Here is a 22,296-nt window from a genome sequence, read left to right as displayed (position 1 = left end):
AGGCCAGGCAGGAGGCGTGAGCCAGGCATTTCCATGTCAGCTCAGTCCTAGCTTTATATCAGCTGCCATAATTGATTGTACAGTAACTTGTAAATATGTCCTCCAGATGGCATTTATTTAAGTAAATGATCTACTGTATGTTATTCTTTTAACACGCCTGAGAAAAGATTCTATATTTTACCTGTGTAATGCTGGAAGATTAACTTGTCGCGGAGGAAGAGGGGAAGCGCAGTGATTAAATTATGTTCATGGTTTTATTTTAGGTTTGTGTATTAATGAGTATTAATAGAAAAGTACTGCACCACAGGGTCCATTGTGACCTTTGGGGGTCATTCAGACCCGTTCGCGAGCAAAGGACGCTCGCAAACGGGTCGATGTTGCCCCACTGCGCATGCGCACGACGGAGGGAGCTCCGTCGTGCGCATGCGCGAGACCCGGACTGCGACAGCCAAGCTGTCGCTCCGGGTCTCGCACCAAAGGGGGCGTGCTGTCGATGTTGATTGACGCCCTTTGGTGGGCGTGCCGGGGGCGTGGCATTCCCATGGGAACGCCTACCGTCTGAGGCCGGCCCCACTGACATCACTAGTGATGTCAGTGGGAGTGATTTTGGCTCTGATAGAGCCAAAATCACTCCAGGGCTTGCGGCAGCGAGACCCTACCGTAGGGTCTCCGTCGCAAGCCCGATGGTCGCGATGATCAAGACCATCGCGACCATCATCATGGACGCTCGCTATAGCTGTGGGTGGTAACCCACAGCTATGCGAGCGTCCATGAGGACGCTCCAAAAAAAGGTAGGAGGGCCCTGATTCAGAGCGAGCGCTCTGGTCAGAGCGTTCAGCTCTGAATCAGGCCCTTTGTATTTTGGCCCTGATTTCGCTAAGTATCAGGGACGTGCTTTCAGGGTAAGCAGGGGAGGCAGAGCCTCCCCTGTCATACTCCTGAGATTTGATATAAAAATGACTACAAAGAAGATATTTATAACTTAGAAACATCGTCTTTGTTTATTGTAATCATTTCTGTATTGAACACTCACCAGCTTTGTGAAGCTCTCTAGGACAGCTTTGTGGAGCTCCCTAGGAAAGATGAGACACAACAGCTCAGCCTCGCTTCTGTATAGTCAGACATTGCTTGCAGAGCTGGGGGTGGGACCACACCACGGGTAGTAAGCTGCACAGTAAGAGAGCTAATAGAGGCATGCCTCTGAGTATGGGGGACGTGCCTTGAGCACTGATGGACACCTTGTGTGTGTCATGTGACCAGGTAGTGCACTGCAGTGTTTAGAGACCGGAACTCAGTCAGCAGCAGCAAGAGAAGACACAGTGATGCAGGTAGGAGAAAGAATGAAGCTTAGTGTAGTGAGGGGAGAGTTACAGTGAGTAGGGGGTGAGACGGGCTCCCAGCACTCAGACCCATCTCCATGTGTGCCTCCCCAGCCATTCACCTCACCGCACGTCACTGCTAAGTATCATTTCTTATCGTTGCATGTCACAGCGATAGGTATCCCTTTTACTTTAGGCCGTAAGCCCATATGGGTAAGCACCTCTACACCTTATGCGCCTGATTTAGTGGGACATCAGGTGTATTAAAGCAGAGAGAACTGTGAAATGTAGGGGTAATGTATACTAATAAACACCTTTGCCTACTTCATCTTGGAGATGATATCCAAGAGACACACGCAAGGGGTGTGACAACGTCATTCACGTTTTAGCCACGACCTGCTGCCTATGCTGCAAATTGCCCGTGGAAGTGTTAGAGAGAACCCACCCAAAATTCAGGATGCTCCCGGACCTTCTGAAAGATTAGGGAAAAAGTGCTGAGCACTAATACTAATGCTGCTAGTACCATGCTTCAAAATGGCACAACACATCCTGGCATCTCCCCAATAGAAGCAGCGAGAAGCCCATAGATACCCTGGTTACACAAAGGTGCAATTAAGTCATTGAGTAAAGCAAATGGCACTGGTGACAATGATTACTTTCAGCAGAGATGACAAAGAGGAAAAAAAAGAACTTAGAAGTTTGCAAAGGGTTAAAGTATTCCTGAAAGATAAGTGATGAGATATTTACAGAGCTCTGGCTTTCTGAAATAAATGTTTAAAAACTAATAAAAAATAATAATAACAATAAAAATATATATATATAATATAATGTCATATCTGCGTCTGCTCTGTTTGCATGACACACTCTGATGCCGGGTTTGTTTGGATATTGCAGGGGGAGTTTGCCCTGGGTCAGCGGATCCGTGTCTGAACAAGCCGTGTCCTGAGGATATGCAGTGCGTGGGGTACGAAGTCAGCCGGAGACCTTATATGTGCCAGTGCCCACCGGGGAAGCTCGGCGAGTGTTCAGGTGAAATCCATTATTCATTAGAATAATATCCAGCCAGCCAGAAGCTTTAAACATTTTTCAATACTTAAGACTACAGTTGTCCGTTATCCAAAGCCCCAAAGGTAATAAAAAAGTCAGAGTAATAAAAAACGGCGACTTAGCCTGGTAGAGAGCACGGTTACTCACATAAACATACCGAAAGAAAACCCAGCACAATAGAAAAGGGCTATGATATGTACAGTATGTATAATATCTATATACAGGCTATAGTATCTATGTATAGTACATACTGTATGTACAGACTATACTATCTATATGCAGGCTATAGTATCTATGTATAGTAGCTATATACACACTGTATTATCTATATATAGTATTAAGATAAGGCTAAAATATCTATATACAGGTTATAGTATCTATGTATAGTACATACTGTACTATCTATATACTGGCTATAATATCTATGTATAGTACATACTGTATGTACAGACTACTATCTATATACAGGCTATAGTATCTATGTATAGTACATACTGTATGTACAGACTGTACTATCTATATACTGGCTATAATATCTATGTATAGTACATATATACAGACTATACTATCTATATATAGTATCTATATACAGGCTATAGTATCTATGTATAGTACCTATATACACACTGTATTATCTATATATAGTATTAAGATAAGGTTAAAATTTCTATATCAAATGTCTATATACTGGCTATAGTATGTATGTATAGTACATATGTACAGACTTTACTATGTATATATAGTATCTATATACTGGCTATAGTATGTATGTATAGTACATATGTACAGACTATACTATGTATATATAGTATCTATATACAGGCTATAGTATCTATGTATTATTATCATGTATTTATATAGCGCTACCAATCTACACAGCGCTGTACATAGAATATTTGTGTTTCATATCACTCCCTGCCCCATTGGCTTACAATTTAAATGACCTAACACACACACATTAGATTTCATTTTCCCAGAATCCCCCGGTATGCTTTTGGAGTGTGGCAGGAGGCCAGAGCACCCGGAGGAAACTAATGCAAACAGGGAGAGAACATACAAACTTCACACAAATAGACCATAATCTGTGGGCCTGATTCAGCAAGGATAGCGGTTGCAATCGCGTACGCCAGTCTGCTATGAGAGCACGCTAATGTTTGCATTGGCAAAGCACTCGCAAGGAAAGCATCCAGGCACCCACTTCCCCTCTCGCACATCCGTAATACCTTGCAATCCAGCCAAAACATCGGTAACATCGAACACCATCGGAGCCACTCGCACAGTTAAGGCAGGTCAGATCTGACTTATATTTTGCTGACTTTCCTTTACGCAGTGAACACACAAGCTACGTATGGCATCGCAGTGGCTAATTTATGCACGCCCCTGTAACGGCGTTCAAACGCACTGGCACACCTGCGTTTGGCCGGCCACTCCCCGTAACCACCCACAAACGGCACTTCCCGTCAGTCACTTTACAATGAATCTGCGTGATCTCTGCAATCGCATTCCCGTTCGCAGTGAGCTGCTTGCGCACGGGCACTGCGATGCATACGCATGTGCAGAAAGCAAACATCGGCCGTCTGCGTACGTACAGTAATAGCATCTGTGATCCTCGCTGAATCAGGCCCTCTGTGCGCGGTTGTGGCTCTGTCAGCAACATACTGCGTCTGTCTTACAATCTCCCCTGATATCCCGTTTACAGTCTCAGTCATACACAGATATACAAGTGTCACATATCAAAGTAATCAGCACAGTATGCTGGTGCGTCCTAGTCGCTTCGCATTGGGGCTTAGATACATTTTCGGCAAAAAAGACGCCAAGAGGGGCTTTTTGGCACGACTTCTGCAAAGACGAGTGAGGACACATCTGAATGTAGAGCCATCATGTACACACAGTACACATAAGTAACACTAATCAGTTAATGGCTTTGTACTGGGGTAATATACTTATTTCACATTTCCTTATAACAAATACTGGAGAGGATTCATCAGTAACATTGATGGCCTGTCCCAGCCTGTTGGAGGCCTCCACCATCACTGTGAACCTTTCACCCTAATGTCCATCGTCTCCAGACCGGAGGGAAGCCCTCGGCCAGGTCTCCATGAGGACAGGACAAGAAGAATGTTGGACTTTTCGTTATCTCCTTTAAAACAAATGATGGGTGTAGTGGGCACATCCGTTAACCCCTGTGTTACTTAACAATTTTTTTTTATATTCTTTTTATTATTAGACGTGATGAAAATGTTAAATAAAAATACAATTTTACTTACTAGTATATTATTACTAGTATATTGCTCCGGCATTCACCAGGACAAGAGGTCTCCCCATCTAGACTTAGCCAGGCAGCACTATCCCGCACTCCCTCCCCTGTAGTGTGAGTCATTGGGGGTGGCGCGGACGCGAGTCTCCCCCAAGACAGACACTCCCCCACTGTGCTTGTCTAACTCGGGACAGACTTTGCAGAATTATTATATAGATACCATATGAAATAGGTTTTTTTATAACATACAAGAAATTTGAAAGCAAAATATTGTCTAAAAGCACGATGTTTATATGTAAAAATAAATGATTTCAGGACATACATCCCTCAGCTTCGCTGGGAACAGTTACATCAAATACCGGGTCTCTGAAAGTAGCAAGAAAGACGAGTTCCGATTGGGCTTGCGGATGCGGACGCTGCAGAACAGCGCTATCATCATGTATACCAGATCAAATCCTTGCATGATTCTGAAGGTAAATGAGATGTGTTGAAGTACCTGTGGCAAATGTAGCGTCAAATAGCCCCTCCCAGCTCGCCAAGTTCTGAGCAATTCAACCGCGACAAGTGTCTTTCTCGCTCACAATGTGCATCTTATTTGCATCAATACAACAACTGGAAGTGACAAAAACGACTCTGCTAGATTGCGCTGATGAGTCTGTCTGATGTGCGACATTTGTACATATGTAATTCTGTGCGCGAATGAGTCTCAATCTGTGTGCAAAATGCTACGATGCAGCGGCCGCAACTTTTTCTCACGCCAAGTTTCATTGCGCTTCATCTGCGACTTTGTACGTGTTTAAAACTAATTCCACCGATATGTGTTTAAAATTAAATACACACTATCGGCGGACCATCAGCCGCGCAGTCGGACATTGCACCTGCCTATGGCAGGCTCTGAATGTTCAAGGGACCATAGCCACTGGCACCAACACGCCTGCGACATGCCCCTGACTGTTGCCCCCCTTCAGTTATAGAAATTGCATGGATCTCCATGCAATTTCAATCTGCGTCCCCTGGCGATAACCATCGGGACGCACGCGTAGAGGTAAAACTAGTGTCTACCTCGGTATCCCCTCAATTCCTAGATTCCGGCTTTTAAATTCTTAGTCCAAATTTTACAAAGCCCCCTTCCCCACCAGCTTAATTGATCCCTTTAGTAATCAGAATGCTTACCCCTAAGCTTCCCAGCATTATAGCAATGGCACCCTGTGCACCCAATATAGTTACGCCCCTGCTCTGACCGTATTAATGACTGAAACATTGATATGTTCTCATTTGGATCCTAGGACTTGATTCAGACCCGCACGCTAAGCCGCGGACGCACGCTATGGGCGTATTATCGCACGTTTGCACATGCGTATGCGTCAAAGTACGCATGCGCGAACCAGTCACTGCGTCCAGGATTTGTGCGCTCGTAGTACACAGACTGGATGCTACTTTGAGTGATAGCGCCGTTTGTGAGTGGTAACAGGGGAAGGTGCTTGTGAACGGGGGAGTGGTGCTGCAAACGCAGGCGTGTCTGGGCGTCAAAACGGCGACTTATGGGTGTTCATAATTAGCAAATAAGCGTCATTGTACACGTCACTTGGTTGTATTCCATTCTGCAGTGATCGCAGAGCTTGCGGTGGGGTAGGGTCTACTTCAAGGGCTGCGTGCTGCTCCGATGGCTCTCGATGGTTCTGATTAATCATACACTTCCTGGAGATGGTGTGTTAAGAAAGAAAAGTGGGCGTCTTTATACTGGCGTGCGTTCGCTCTACCGTCGCTCTCACAGACATAGAGGGCGTCCTTACACCAGACAGTGCGTTCACGGAACTTGCATACCCGCCCCCTTTTAGCTGTGAGAGAGCGCAGCTTAGCGTCCGGGTCTGAATGAGCTCCTAAATCCGTTACACTTACAGCTTTACATTAACTTTTTTTTTATTTTTTTTCAACGGTTCCAAGTAAAAATTAGTGTTTATAGTCTAAGGAAGAGAAAATAAACCAAATCTGTATTCCATTTAATTTACATAAAGACCCGTCATTTGCATAATCCACTTACTCTACTTACTCTATACACTGAAACTATGTATATGCTGGCAGATGTGTTTATTTTTAAATAAATTAAGGGCTGGTTAGCTCTCCGGAGCCATGAAAAACATTGGAGCGCTTTACCAGAGTCACTCATCAGCACTTGGACAGCTCTACATCAGAACAGTATTTCCTTTAGGTAAAGCAGAAACCTCATTATCATGCGCCATGCACGTCCTGGTAGCAATTGCTAGAGTGTTCCGGGTAATCCTTAAAATAATAAGCCTCATAAATTATAACGGTATAATTGCTCGCGCTAATTCTACATGTGATGATGAACAGATTTTCATCTTACTCCCAATATTTCCTGCTCCTTTATGCGAGTGATTATATTTCATCTTACTGGTATATAGCCTAGAAATGGTATTGTATATTAGGTCCCTCAGACTTTAAAGCACATAAACATTTCACTTACCGTCTGTATGACCTTCCTATTCATCATGTGCCCTCAATGTGGCCCCACTTGTCTTGGCATTCAGTTGTAGGGAAAGCCAGTGGTGGGTTTACCTCATTATAAGTTATGCGGCTTTAACTTATCTTTGATGGCGTGAAACCATTGACTGGGAGCCATCGATGGTTTGCACCCAGCGATAGACATCCCTACTTTGATTAGTTGGCCAATTAGGAAATGGGGTGGGACTTATCAGGGCACTGGGGGCAGGGGTAAACTGTATGTATTCTGCGCTTAAGGATAATAAATTGCTGCCTCTCTGCCATCGATAGCGGAGAACCATTGGGTCTCCACCATCAATGGCAAAACCCTTGACCATCAGTGGCAAACTATCTATGGTTGATTGGTAAGCATGGATGCGATGACCATCACTATGCAGCAGTGGGTGCTGCTTCGAAGTATGCATGCCAACTTAACACCGCAACCTCACAATTGTCCTGATTTAGACGGGTTAGTCCCGATGGGGCTGGTAGGTTGGCAGGTATGTCCTGTTCACAGACGCTCTGCATAGCAGAGGTGTGATGACTGGTGTGGCTGTGCCCGCAAAATTTAAAAGGTGGTTTTAGAAGAAGGGGTAGGGATGGGCACCGGCCAGTTCATCAGAAGCGCTAATCATCACCCCTTCTACTGTATGATTCGTGGCAGAGGGCGCATGTTTGTCCCAATTCTCCAACTTAAAAGGTTGAGACTTATGGAGGTGGCAGGCTGAGTTACCGGATGTACCCGCTTCCAGTCGCAGTCCCTCCCTGTGCTGCTTACAGACTCTTAGGGTACATTTACTAAGAATGGAGATCTATTTAAGAAGTGATGTTGCCCATAGCAACCAATCAGATTCCAGGTATTATCTTCTAGACGGTGCTAGATATACGAGAAGTAGAATCTGATTGGTTGCTATGGGCAATATCACTTCTTAAATAGAACTCCCATCTTAGTAAATTTACCCCTAAAGCTGGCCACACACATGGCGATCTGCACACAATGGCCCTCATTCAGAGGCGGTCGCAAGAAGCGATCGCTCTCTCTGAATGAGGGCGGCCGCTTCCTTTTTTTTAATGCGGCCTCCTGGTCGCTAGCTAAGCTGTGGGTTACCACCCACAGCTTAGCGACCGACCAGGTTGATGGTCGTGATGGTGAACACCATCGCGACCATCGGGGCTTGCGACGAGACCCTAAGGTTGGGTCTTGGCAACCGCAAGCCCCAGGGATCTTCCTGCTCTGATCGAGCAGGAAGCTCCCCACTGTAATCACTGATGATGTCGGTGCAGCCACCCACAAAACAGTAGGCGTTCCTTAAGGAAACCACCACCCTGGCCAGCCTACAAAATGGGGCGAGCTGTCGATCAACATCGAGAGCCGCCCCTTTTGTAGAGTGCTCCGGAGCGAGAGAGTTTCTCTCTCGCTCCGGGGCTTGCGCACGCGCATTGACCCGGTTGCGAGCGCATCGGCGTTTGCGACCGGGTCTGAATGAGACCCAATTTCCCTTGAAACTCTCCCCGGCAGATCTCCACACGATTTGGTGTCCAATCTTCATACGATCTCTCCTGCAGTCAGACTTTCACAGTGCATCGCGTCCTAGATCTGACGGTGCGATATGCGACCAGCGGGGACGCGCATCGCATCGTGATCGTGAGTGGGGACTCACGATTAACTCAGGATTTGGCCATATTTTACACGATCTGTCGTTCCAATGTGTCGGAATCGGCCAGTTCGGGTAAAATATCGCTATGTGTGTGGCCGGCTTTACTGTGCATTCCCAGCACTGGTGTAATACAGGTCTGCACAGCCGCTTACAAACGAAACATTTTTGAAATGCTGATGATGTTACCTATTACAAGCATTACACTGTTGTCACCGGTTTGAGAAGTAGGGGGTATATTTAACTAAAGTGAGAGATTTTAGAAGTGGAGATATTGCCCATAGCAACCAATCAGATTCTACCTAACATTTACCTAGCACCTTCTAGAATATAATACAGGGGTTCCCAACCACGGTCCTCAAGGCACACTAACAGTCCAGGTTTTAGGGATAACCATACTTGTGCACAAGTTACTTAATTAGTGCCTCAGTTATTTTGATTAAACCATCTGTGCACAATCATGGATATCACTAAAACCAGGACTGTTAGTGTGCCTTGAGGACCGAGGTTGGGAATCACTGATATAATAGCTAGAATCTGATTGGTTGCTATGGGCAACATTTCCACTTCTAAAAATTCTCACTTCAGTAAATTTATTCCCTAAGGGCTGATTCTGAGTCTACGAAATGTAGATGGTCACGTAAATTAGCGATGGTTTGTGACTGCGCATGTGTGTGATAGGCTAAAAAGTAGCCCAGCTCCTGCTTTCCGCGGTGTCTGCATACAGAGTCGCAGGGCCGATTAAGCGGCACTACTCTGGAATGTATCGGGCATTCCCGGGTAGTGATTGGGGTGTGGCTAAACAGATGCATAGATGGGCGTGTTATGGGAGTGCCATGAGTGTCGCAGTAGTGGTAGTGAACTCAGATGCTTAATCGCTATGACAAAAGACACTAAAGCGGTCGCAGCAGCTTGCAATTCAGAATCGCCCCCACCCCTTATAGTCTGTACAATGGAGCTTTACTTGCAGAGCGCGCAGGGCACGCTGATCACTATATGTACATAGAGGCGCTCGCTCGTTCTGAATGAGGGCGGCCACTTGTATTTTTAAGTGCAGCCTCCTGGTCGCTAGCTAAGCTGTGCTTTAGCGACCGATCATGTTGATGGTCGCGATGGTCAAGACCATCGCGACCATTGGGGCTTGCAACGACACCCTAAGGTTGGGTCTCAGCAACTGCAAGCCCCAGGGAGCTTCCTGCTCTGATCGAGCAGGAAGCTCCCCACTGACATCACTGCTGATGTCAGTGCGGCCGCCCACAAAACGGCAAGCGTTCCTTAAGGAACGCCTCCGTTTGCGAAACCACCCCTCCCCCGCGCCACGCCTACAAAACGGGTCGAGCTGTCGATCAACATCGACAGCCAGCCCTTTTGTAGTGAACTCAGGAGCGAGAGAGTTTCTCTCTCGCTCCGGGGCTTGCGCACGCGCAGTGCGGCCGCTGTGCGTGCACAGAGCCTAAACATCGACCCGCTTGCGAGTGCTCAGCGCTTGCGACTGGGTCTGAATTAGGACCAGTGTTCATGGTTTACTAGTGATCATTGCTCCCTACATTCCATGTGTATAACTATTCTATAATATGCAAATGAGAGACAGGAGACAGATTGAGTAGACTCCTCGTACTGTAAAAAGAAAATATGTGAATGTTCGATTTTTTTCGGAAGTGGATAATAATTACTGATTTAAACACACATACATATTCGAACAGCCCTCCCTATTTCATACTATAAGGGCATCAGCGTAGTTTTGTCTTGGGGTGACCAGGACCAGATTAAGGGTCTCATTCAGAGTCGGTCGAAGCGGCCGCACGGTCGCACGCGAAAAGGGGCCGTATATGCAAATGATTCCCTCGCAAGTTGCGTCCCTAAGTTCGGATCGTTAGCTGGCCGACCAAGGGGAGGAAGCGGCCGGAAGACCAAAAATATGCCCCCTTCTCGTACGCATTGCACGTCATCTCCGGGCATATAAGGATTAATCGAGACCATCGGCAACCATCGAAACTGGTCGTAGAGCTTAAGGTTGACTATACCCTCTCTTAAGCTTTACGATCATGTCAGTGTAAAAACCTCCCATGTCACATGTGCCATGACGCTACTTTGTTAATTATGCACTCCCATAAACCGTATGCACTCCCATAAAACGCCGTTCGCATATTTAAGCACACCTGCTTTTGGATCTCCACTCCCTGTTTTCAAGCACCTTCCTCTGTTACCACCCACAAACGCCTCATTCTGTCACTCAAACTACCGACCTGGCTGTGTTCAAGGAGAGAGAAATTTCTGATCGTAGCGGCTAGTTTGCGCACGTGCATTGCGAACTTTACGCATGCGCAGTATAGCGAACATCGGTGGCGTACAACCGTACGGCTGCTTCGACCGACTCTGAATGAGGTCCTAAAACTCATTAGAAAGCACGGCACTTCGCAACAAAAAAACACAAAACAAATCAGTGTAATTCCTGCTCGTGTATAATATAAGACAAAAGGCAGAAATCCGCCTCATGCCGCCTCATGCCGCCCGTCTCCTGAGACCGCAGAGCCGCTGTATAGCGTTATTTCCCTGTGCAAACTCTTTGAAGGCTTTTAAAAGGCTTTTGTATGCAAATTGGTCGTTTGCGCTGGAACGGCTCGGCAGAACAGGGCTTTTAGGTCATTACAATTAATTAAACCTTGAAACTGTATTTTCCTGTGTTTAAGTTTCTCCAAACCAGAGTCAGATAAAAGCAGCAATAGAAGGTATAATTCTATTATGGGCTGCGAGGAACGTTTAAAGGTAAAGTGCACACAAGCAAGTTATATCATAATGACCGAGAAAATGCTAATTCTTTTAATTCGCCCGTTTATATATTAAAGAGGTCTAAAGACGCGAGTGCCTGAATATGCGCCCTCTGTTTCTGCACAACCAGTTTCAGTGGACTAACGTAAATAATTATGCTTTGTGTCTTCTGACAGAAGATCTCAGGCATCCTCTTACTACAGATGTGTCCACTTACCTCTATCCTCCATGCATTTGCGTTACACATAACGTGTGAGCGCCGAGCGTCTTAATTCGCGCTCCCTTTTGCCTTAAAATGCTTCGTATTCACAAAGTGATGCGAATAGGACGCATGGCTATATTCTGTGTGCGACTTCGGCTGTATCTGCATGTGAAATGCTACGTTACAGTGTTACAGCCGCTGACACAGTAACGTAGCATTTTGCATTGCAGATACAGCATAGCTGATTTAAAATGACAGTTAAAACCGATGGTTAATAAATACTTTTACTTTAAACGCTGAACTGCTGTCGATGCCCATTGGTTTTGAATTGACAGCGAAACCAACTCTTAGTAAATGTAGCCTGAGGTGTATGTGCAGATAGTACATTATGGATAGTGGTGAATTTTACCTAGGGGCTGCAGGGATGCAACATCCCCCAGTAATATCTGACACCCTATCAGTGGCAGTGACAGGGCCGGCTCTGGAGGTGTTCGACCAGTGCGGTCGCAAAGGGGCGCCACCCATAGAGGGCGCACCCCTCCCTAAAATCCCAATTTCAGCTGGACAGTCCAGTCCCGTTGTTCCAGCCGCGGGCCGAAGTGGCCCACGGGTGGTCAAATCGGGAGGTTGGGGACCCCCACCGCCGCGGTGGTGCCGGACCCCCGGAGTGTGAATGGATGCCGCGTGCATGCACGCGGCATTCATTCACTGTTGGGAGAGGGCTGGGGGAAGCCCAGCCAGTGACAGAGGGCTGGGCTTTACCCCCAGCCTGACGTTATTTGGAGGTGTGCCATGCAGGCACTCCTCCAAATAACGTCACTTGGGGGCGTGGCCTATGGTAATGAGACCACGCCCCCAATTGTTTACTGGGCCGGCACAGGGTGCTCAGACCCCTGGAACCAGCCTGGGGCAGTGACTTCCCATTGGAAGAGCTTCCTGCTGATCACATGATGGTCAGGCAGTCTCAGGGGAGGTACTCTCTCCCCCTGGAGCTGCCAGCCCGGACTGAGCTCCTCTGCTATAATGTCAGCCCAATCTGTCCTCTAGGGGCTGCAGCTGATGCAGTCTCTAGGAGCCTGCTTGTTGATTTGTGTGAGTGTGCGGAATTGCGATCCCGCGCATCCGCACATTTTAGACCCGCAGACCCCCCCCCCTCCCCGGGAATTAGAGGTAGGAACCGCCGCTGATTATGAATTTACTTGATCTGTTTTCGAATTTCCACATCCCCGCAAAAAATGTTTTAAACCCCCTCCCCCCAAACTACAAATGCGTCCTTGCTCACCTAGCCTCAAAACGCAACGCAGCGCGATATGCCTGGCGTGAGTGAGTCACCAGGTCCGGAGCAACTGTGCTAGCGTTGGTCATCTTTATTTGTTTACACTGACAACAGCTGCACCATCCAATCAGTGATCGAGACACAAGAAAACTTTGAGGTGTTGAAAGCACTGACATCCAATTGCTGGGGGAAGGGGGTGGTAAGAATGCTGTGGATGGCAGGGTCTTGGACACGGGTACCCTCAAATATTGGTAGTTGGCAGATGTGAGAAGGAAATCAAACTTTTATAAGTGTCTGGAGTTTTTATCACACAAGTTTGTGTTTCTATCTAATGAAGAAATATGGGTTACCAATACCATGCTGTCACATTCTAATCAGGGTGTTTGGACTACACTGGGCATTTGAGACAGTGGGGTCTAGTTACTAAGCAGTGTTAGGAGACAGAGTGAAAAGTGATAAGGTGCCAGCCAATCAGCTTCCAACTGCCTGTGAGATGACAGTTGGGAGCTGATTGGCTGGTACCTTATCACTTTTCACTTTGTCTCCTAACACTTCTTAGTAAATAGACCCCTGTATCTCATGCAGGTGGGTGCTATTAGCGATGGTGGGCTGCAGGACGCTATAGATCCAAGATACAATAAGTATTGGAGCTCACCATGGCCCTTATTCAGACCCACTCGCGAGCGGCTGTCCGCTCGCAAGTGGGTCGATGGTCCCCACTGCGCATGCGCACGACGGAGGGAGCTCCGTCGTGCGCATGCGCGAGACCCGACGAGCGAAGGACTTTCCTTCGCTCGGAGTGTCTCATCAAAGGGGGCGTGCTGTCGATGGTGACTGACAGCACGCCCCCTTTGGTGGGCGTGCCTGCCAGACGTAGGCATTCCCAAGGGAACGCCTACCGTCTGAAGCCGGCCCCACTGACATCACTAATGATGTCAGTGGGAGTGATTTTGACTCTGATAGAGCCAAAATCACTCCTGGCCTTGCGGTTGAAAGACCCAACCGCAGGCTTTTGCTCGCAGTTTCGATGGTCGCGATGGTCAAGACCATCGCGACCATCATCCTGCACGCTCGTATATGCTGTGGGTGGTGACCTACAGCTATACGAGCGTCCAGGAGGACGCTCCATATTAATGGAGGTGGGCCCTGATTCAGAGCGAGCGCTCTGGTCAGAGCGTCCGGCTCTGAATCAGGGCCCATAAGTGCAATAGTAGGAATGTCATCTTCCATGCTTCCAGCCATGACTGTAATACAATGTCCAGCTTGCCTGATGCATCGTCCCGGGAAATTATTACAGAGCATATGGGAAGGGGTTGTATCTGTTCTCACAACATCTGTTGATGAAAAGAAGGAGGTGAAGAAGTCTAATGAGATTAGAGGATTTAGGCCTGAATCCTTCTTTGTTAGGAAATCACCTTGAGCTTTGGCTGCAGCTATACCTATTACTTACACTTTATATAGTCTGCTCATCTGTGCAGTAAATGAAATCTTTCTGGCTTGTAGTATGGGGTAATGTGTTACCGAGCAGCCTTAGCTGCTTCTCACTTTTATTAATGCTCCAGTGTTGTCACTGTATGTTGGCAAAACCCGTAGCTTGGACCGTCTCCCAGTTGTGACTTGGTTGGGGAACAAGCAACATTTTAATTAGACACACCCGCCATAAAGTACACACATGAAACCTAATATACTTTTCTCTGAGCAATCCTCTTGATATCTTGTAGGCATTAAGTATACTTGCAGATGGGCTTTAAAACGGCTGATGTACTCCCAAAAGTATTTATATAATGTGCTTTTGATATGCACAGATGATATCCTGAAGCTGACGGGGTACGGTCTATTGGGGTCTAGAGATAGACGGCTTGGGATATTAAAATGCATTTAACATACATTAAAGTGATTTATTGATATACTTGGCGGCATAATTTAAAGTGTAATTAATATTGAGATTTCCCAATAACAGAATAAATAAAAATAAACTGTAAGCAATACGCAATAACTACATGTACCAGAAAGGCATTTTGTAGTTTTAACAGTATGCATACCACCCAACTATCCCCTTAAAAAAGGGCGGCATTTCTGGGTTAGGTTTTGGCTTATCAATGCAATATAGCAAAGCACTGTTTTGATTTACTAAAGAACTAATGACAGCACTGACATATATACTGCATCACCTCTCACCAATTTCACTAATTAGTAGTAAATTAACTTTGTGCAGTTGCTGACAAGTGCAATATAAAGTAGATTTAACCCTAAAAATATGGCGCATTGTACTCCATTTGTTTGGAAAATCATAATTTGTATCACTGTACGCTGCCATATTTTTGCAAACATATATCCCACATCCCTGGTCCCAGATTAAGATTGGGATGAGTAGCAGCAGAGTACTGTATGTTACACCAGCCTTGTTTACCTTGACCTATCACTATTACATTCTCCTCTGATTACTAACAACGCTGTATCGCGATTTGTGAGGGTTCATCATGTCAGCTTCCAGTGAGTGAATAATATATTTCTACAACTAATGGAATTAATATATTCTACCCTTTTTGTTATTGATAGTGTGTAACTAGCATTTTTAGCTGCTGTACATCCTTGCACAAAAGGTTTAGTCATATAATTTGTAAAGATTTAATGTGCTCTATCACAATTTGTAGCTGTCACCAACACAGTGAAGGCGGCCATTTTGTTGTAGTCAGAAGAAGTAATATTAAATTCACTGGAAGGAAACCACTGGCCTCACAAGTCCTACATGGCGGCCCACTTTAATGTGTCTGAAGCCTTCTCTGTTTTACTTAGCACATTTCAATTAACGGACAGTTTTAAAATAAAACAATAATTAAAATCACCTGATTGATCATCTGTAGGCATACACTTTGGCAGTAACAAATCCCTTTTGGAAGAATATTGACGTACTTGTGGTTTGTGGGCCTGATTCAGAGCCGGACGCTATTTGCGCTCGCTCGTTCAGAAAAAGGGGCCGGCTATTTAAATTGAGTGCTCGCTCTTTGCGGTCTGTTGACGCCTCTATGTCTGAGCGAGCGAACGAAACATGCGCTTGCTATTTTGTAAAGACGCCCCCTGGCCGCTCGAAGCATACGTAATCTCCGCTATTTATTTGATTAATCGAGTACATCGAAAGGCGTCTGAACTGCTCGCAGTGCTTGTGGTTGGATTTTCCTACCGCAATCATGCGAACAGTTCAGGCTAAGAGACAACCAAGTGACGTGGTCGATGACGCTGCTTTGTTAATTATGCACACCCTTAAAACGCCCGTTTTGACCTTTAAGCACGCCTGCGTTCGGATCTCCACTCCCCGTTTTCAAGCACCTTCCCCTGTTACCACCCACAAACGCCTCATCCTGTCACTCAAATTAGCAGGCATTCGCTATTTTGCGAACACACGATCTCCGACCGCACTGACTGGTTGGCGCATGCGCATTACGACCCATACGCATGCGCAGATGTGCGAACATCGCTCGGAGCGAACGAGCGGCTCTGAATCAGGCCCTGTGTTCTAAGATTTGCTAAAATGTTCCCAAAAGGCCCATTCTCACATGTGGGAAATTACTCACAATGACATATTGGTCATTACTAACCTACGGTCACCCTGTGTGATTGGTGGCTGCTTCTGGAGCTGCTGGGTGAGGCTTATTATCATTATTAATGTCATGTAGTCGGCAAATTTGTGGCACTCCCCAACGGCAAATCCTGGAGGGGGACATCAGGGACAACTGTGTGGGGGGAGATCAGGGACAACTGTGTGGGGGTGCGATTCGCAGCCGGAGGTGAGGCTAAGAGTCACATTGCATCGTGTCATCAAAGCCCACCCTGCCCATTTCACCTTAGATGTGGGAACAGGATATGGGGGGGGCTGTTTACTCTCCTGGTAGAGCGTCCCAAAATTCTGGAGTTTACCAGACATTCCAGGAGAGTATAGTATACATTATGAACATATAATATAATCAGTAATGAGTTGCTTTAAAATGCTATATGTGTATTTTGTGTCAGTCTATACTATATACCCTGAAAATGCCCACAAAGTGCCTAGATGCTATTGGCATTGCCCAGAATATATACTCAGTTCTCCATTGTGACTTTTCAGGTTGACTTGTCGACACTCAGAAGATCAACGTTCAGAATGTCTACAGATTCTGAATGTCGACATGGTCATTAGGTCGACAAGCAATATGTTTCATGGGGTGTATATGTTTGTGCAAGTCCGCACGGCTGATGCTGATGACGAGAAGTGAAAACAGCGTACGGCGAATACACGTATTTATTACCGTTCACGCAATGTGCGAGCACCTACGGGCGATTACCGTTCAACTACGCGCCAGCCCAAAGTGTTTTTATCCAAGTGCAACGGCCTTTATCCGACGCATGTTTCCCACAATACCGATTGTTTCCCTATCTGTAAATATGCACTTTTCACCCTTTGCGATTCTTTGTCCCCTGTTGTGTTTCTCTCCTGCAGATCGTGGATGGTAAGCTCTGGTTCCAATTGGACTGTGGCATCGGCCCAGGAATCCTGGGAATTTCTGGCAGGACGGTTAATGATGGGAACTGGCACTCCGTCTTTCTGGAGCTGAATCGGAATTTCACAAGCTTGTCGCTGGATGATAGCTACGTGGAACGTCGCAAAGCGCCACTTTATTTCCAGACCCTCAGCACTGACAGCTCTATTTATTTTGGAGCTCAGGTACAAGTGGAAAACGTCCGAAGCCTGACTGACAAAAGGAGTACACAGGTCTTGGGAGGTTTCCAGGGATGCCTGGATTCAGTCATCCTGAATAACAATGAACTGCCACTTCAAAACAAGAGGAGCAGCTTTGCAGAAGTGGTCGGCTTGACTGAATTAAAGCTTGGCTGTGTTTTGTATCCTGATGCTTGCGAAGAGAAGCCGTGCCAGAATGGAGGAAGCTGTATCAGTGTGCCATCTGGTGGTAAATATACCTCACTGCAGCTTATTGTCATTTTATTTTCATTTAAAAAGAAAAAATGTGAAGGTGGTTAAAGGCTTCATAACAAAATAACTTTGGATTGCAGAGTACTATGTTAATAGTAAAGGCACAGGCGAATTGCGCAATTGTGTCTAGATTAACGCCAAGGTGGATGGGTTTAAGTAACAATATGTTCAATGAGGTCGCACAGGCTGATAGGAAGAGTCGGACGAAGGTTACTAAGTACGTATAGTTTTGGAAGCAGTGAATTAACAAGGTTTATTTTTGTAAATCGAGGTTATTAAAATCAGATTATTATTATTATGATAGGGAATTATCGCAGGGAGCTGATATCTTTAACGATAGCAGCCAATCAGGTTTTGTCATTTATATAGTGGTGGTTATAAATTGAATGCAAACATCTGATAAGTTGCCATGGTAACCCTTACAGCATCTTTTTCAGTTGCACCAGTTTAAATGAATAGTTGCTTTTAAAAAATAAATAAATTAATAAACATAATGGGAGGCCACTGCCGGCATCAGTCATCTGATGGCAGTGTCCAAAGACGCTGCATCGAATCAACTCGCTGAACTGAACATCGGACATCCTGAGTAACCCTCAGGATGTCCAGCAAAATTAACGCTGCCGGGGAACAGTGAAGCTGCGTTCAAGGACACAGCCACTGGCCTCTGCACGCCAAGAAAACTAGGCCGACACCCCCCCAGTTTTCTGTAACTTTACACGTCGCTGCCTCCAAACGCCAGCAGCCTGTCAATTACGCTGCGGCTTTGGGGCACAGTAAGCGACGTGGCAGCCCCAGATCTGCATTTGCGCAGTGCGGGTCTTTGCGCATGCTCATATCTGCAAACATTGGAGATTTAGCTAAATATTGAATTTACATAAAGCTCTGAATTAAGCCCTATGTTATCCTGTATATGATGCAGACGGCGCCATCTAGTGTCTTTAGCTCCTTCAGCCTTCCCCGCAAAATTAAACCTCCTGACCACTGCGTGGAAGTATCATCTGGGCACACTAGTGCGTGGTCAGTGTGATTTGCGGCTATTAAATGAGGTCCTGCGTGTATGTAGCATTCGAAAGGTCTCTTTTAAGTGCAATTCATTTCCCTGACATTAGTAAACTTAGGGAGGTTTCTCATATTACCCAGCATACCCTGTGTAGAATAGATGTGACGAGGATGAAAATTAGAAGTGATTTTCCTGGGAATATTTTCTCCTAAATCCCATCATTTATTGCTGAGAGGCAATTTTTGGAATTTTCATTATTTATGAATTATTTTATAAAATGCCACTATGGGGGGTATTGAATACCCCCCCCCCCTGTATATTTACCGCGCCGGAGCTATTCAATTAGCGGGGATTACCCTGCGAGTCCCTGCAGTTGGACAGAACCTCGCAGCTCGGTAAGGTCAGTGGAAAAAAGCACCAAAACGGTCTCGCGCATGGGGAAAAAAAAAACATTGATTTCGCCGTGGGGATTTTGGCCGATAATTAGTCGCGAGTTCTCACCCACACTTGAAAAATTAAAGCTATAATTGACTAGGTGCTCTGGGTGAACATGTGGCTGTATATATATATATATATATATATATATATATATATATATATATATAGCCACACTTTGTAGCAAGAGGCCCCTACGTGTGTTACTGCTGACGGCAGCACATGTAACAGACACATGCTGATCAAACAGGAGGGGGGGGCAGATATCATTAGCTAATCAGGTTCTTCCATTTTTATAATGGTTTTTAGAAATTAAAAGCAGATTTCGGATTGGTTGGTATCCCTTGCTAAATCCTATTCAGTTGCATCTTTTTAACCAAACAATATAATGTAAACTGATTTCATTAGGACAAGGTTATCAGGTCTATTTAATAAAATATGCAGAAGCCACTTCCTAATTATTGACTTCTTTCACATTTTTAATTAAATCTCTGTATTGAAATGAAAACTGCCAGGACAGACATGTCTGCTACTTTATCTATGATGTACACAGCGCCATCTAGTGTCTGCTGTCTAAGATTTCAATGCATAAAAACATCATAATACAGATGTGACATCCGCAGAGATTGATTCAGGCGCATTCATTATTTAAATGATTATAAAAGATATAATCTGTGTAACAAAAGATTTATTTTTGCAGGATTTTTCTAAATTAGAGGTAGGCCATGCAGAGATCTCAAACTGCTGTTGAACTACAATCCCCAGCATGCACTGCCAGCCAACCCCTATATAGTGTAAATATGGTTGCTAGGCAATATGAGTTCAAAGAGTTACCTGTTATGCTCACCCTGGTCCTGGGTTATTCTCATGGCTTGGAGACGGGTTATCCTGTGTACATATAATGCAGTTGGGTTCTTGTTGACCATCTTTCCTCATTTATTGAGAACTTAAAGTTATAGATCAGTATTATAAGGAGATCTAGTCCCACAATGCCGGGAGAGCCATTGGCTGCCTAGTCCTGAGCTAATTCTACATTGGCACCATCTTTCCTGCCCATGCATTTAGTATTCCTAATACAGTACAATAACATTAATTACCAATGTTAAAGATGCATAAGAGATCCACTGTTAAGGTAGTGCAATATATGCATGTTTTACTAAGACTACAAGGGGCAGATCCAATTACACGTGAGCAGTGATGTGCGCTGCACGCCTACCGGTGATTACTGGAGCTGTTTTTTGCCCGCACCTCCATGGGCTGCAAGCAGAGAGTCAGCCAGAGACCCTCCCCTTGGTATAGAGAGACACACAGGGGCCCTTGTTTATGGTTCACATTCCATTTTAAGGCGACTATGTACTAAGCCTTGGAGCGAGCTAAAATCGATGGTGATGAAGTACCAACCAATCAGCTCCTAACTCAGTTTAAAGGCTGTGTTTACAGAATGACAGGAGCTGACTGGTTGGTACTTTATCTCCGTCCACTTTATCTCTCTCCAAAGATTAGTACATAGACCCCTATATCACTGTGATCTCTAGAGAGGTCGATGCTGACATTTGCATTAATAAGATAAAGTTGTAACTATATCTACACTTATACCATTTACTTCTGTATACAGTTATATTATTTGTTTTAAATTGTGTTTTCTCTAAGGGGTGTGGATTAACAGATAGACAGTAAAAGGTCAACAGTGTTTAGAGCAGGGGCGGGGAACCTTTTTTGTGCCAAGGGCCATTTTGATATATATAACATTATTTGCGGGCCTGGTGCAGGCCACGCCCCCTCCTTGTGATGTCACACATGGGCGGGGCCACAATCCCCGGTGATTACAGCAATGCCCAGGGCATCCTGAGGATGCTCCGGGAGCTGTAAGGGCAGCGGTGTGACCATCTGAAGCATCCTAAGGACGCTCCAGGCAGCACTGCTGAATAGATTCTGGCTGCAGGGTGCCATTCTAGGCACCCTGCTAGCCAGATGAGGCTAGCAGAAAAAGCTCAGAGGGCCAGACCAAATGATTCTGGGGGCCTTATAGGGCCCCCGGGCCTGAGGTTCCCCATCCCTGTTCTAGATAGACACCAGATGTTAGACTGTCAATAGGTCGACAGGGACAAAAGGTTGAAAGGGACAAAAGGCACACATAACTAAACGACACACTAAAAGTCGACATGTAAGAAGGTCGACAGGTACAAATGATCGACAGGATCAAAAGTTTGACATGAAAATGATCGACACGAAAATCTTCACCGTAAACCCTCCCCATAGTGCCTAACCCTCCCTCCTGGTGCCTAACCCTAACCATCGGGGTGAGTGCTTGACCCTAACCGTCGAGCTAAGTGCCTAACCCTAAAAAAAAAAAAAAAAAAAAAAAAAAAAAAAAAACACGTGTCGACCGTTTTTTTATGTCCACCATTTTCATGTTGACCTTTTTACCCTGTCGACCATTTGTACCTGTCAACCTTCTTACATGTCGACCTTTAGTTTGTCGACCTTTGGTCCCTGTTGACTGTCTAACAACTAGTCTCTATCTAGACATTGTCGACCTTTTTACTGTCTTTCTATAGTCAGGAACCTCTCTCCAAGTAGCGTATTGATTTACTCTTGGCACAAACAGTGATGGCTATAACACTAGAGGCAAAACAAAATCTGATTTGCCGAAAGGATCCCCAAGAGAATTATTGCTAGTAGTTCTGCAGAGTAATCTGAGGTGTTTGTTACAATCTGCATTCCATTCACAATTTCGGGGAATGATTAGCAGTGCTGTTCAGTGTGCAGGCAGCAGGTGTCGCTGTTGAGTCATACAGTGGGACAGAACAGTAGTCCTGGATCGGGTATTACAGACACATCTAATGACAAAGCTACAGCTGGTTTCAT

General features: G+C 45.5%; 1 protein-coding gene across 1 annotated transcript in view; it reads left to right on the top strand.

Annotated features, from left to right (window-relative positions):
- Positions 1–22,296, top strand: part of FAT3 (FAT atypical cadherin 3) — a 467,371-nt gene that overhangs the window by 409,576 nt on the left and 35,499 nt on the right. Inside the window, exons 20-22 of the mRNA XM_088455722.1 lie at positions 2,214–2,348; positions 4,939–5,096; positions 17,502–17,970. Of these exons, the coding sequence (XP_088311848.1) occupies positions 2,214–2,348; positions 4,939–5,096; positions 17,502–17,970 (762 nt within the window). The remainder of the gene's footprint in view (positions 1–2,213; positions 2,349–4,938; positions 5,097–17,501; positions 17,971–22,296) is intronic.

Source organism: Taudactylus pleione, unplaced genomic scaffold (assembly GCF_031769625.1).
Source record: "Taudactylus pleione unplaced genomic scaffold, aTauple2 ptg000667l, whole genome shotgun sequence".
Classification (NCBI taxonomy): domain Eukaryota; kingdom Metazoa; phylum Chordata; class Amphibia; order Anura; family Myobatrachidae; genus Taudactylus; species Taudactylus pleione.
Note: the sequence above shows the minus strand (reverse complement) of the source record. Positions and strands in the feature narration are given on the sequence as shown.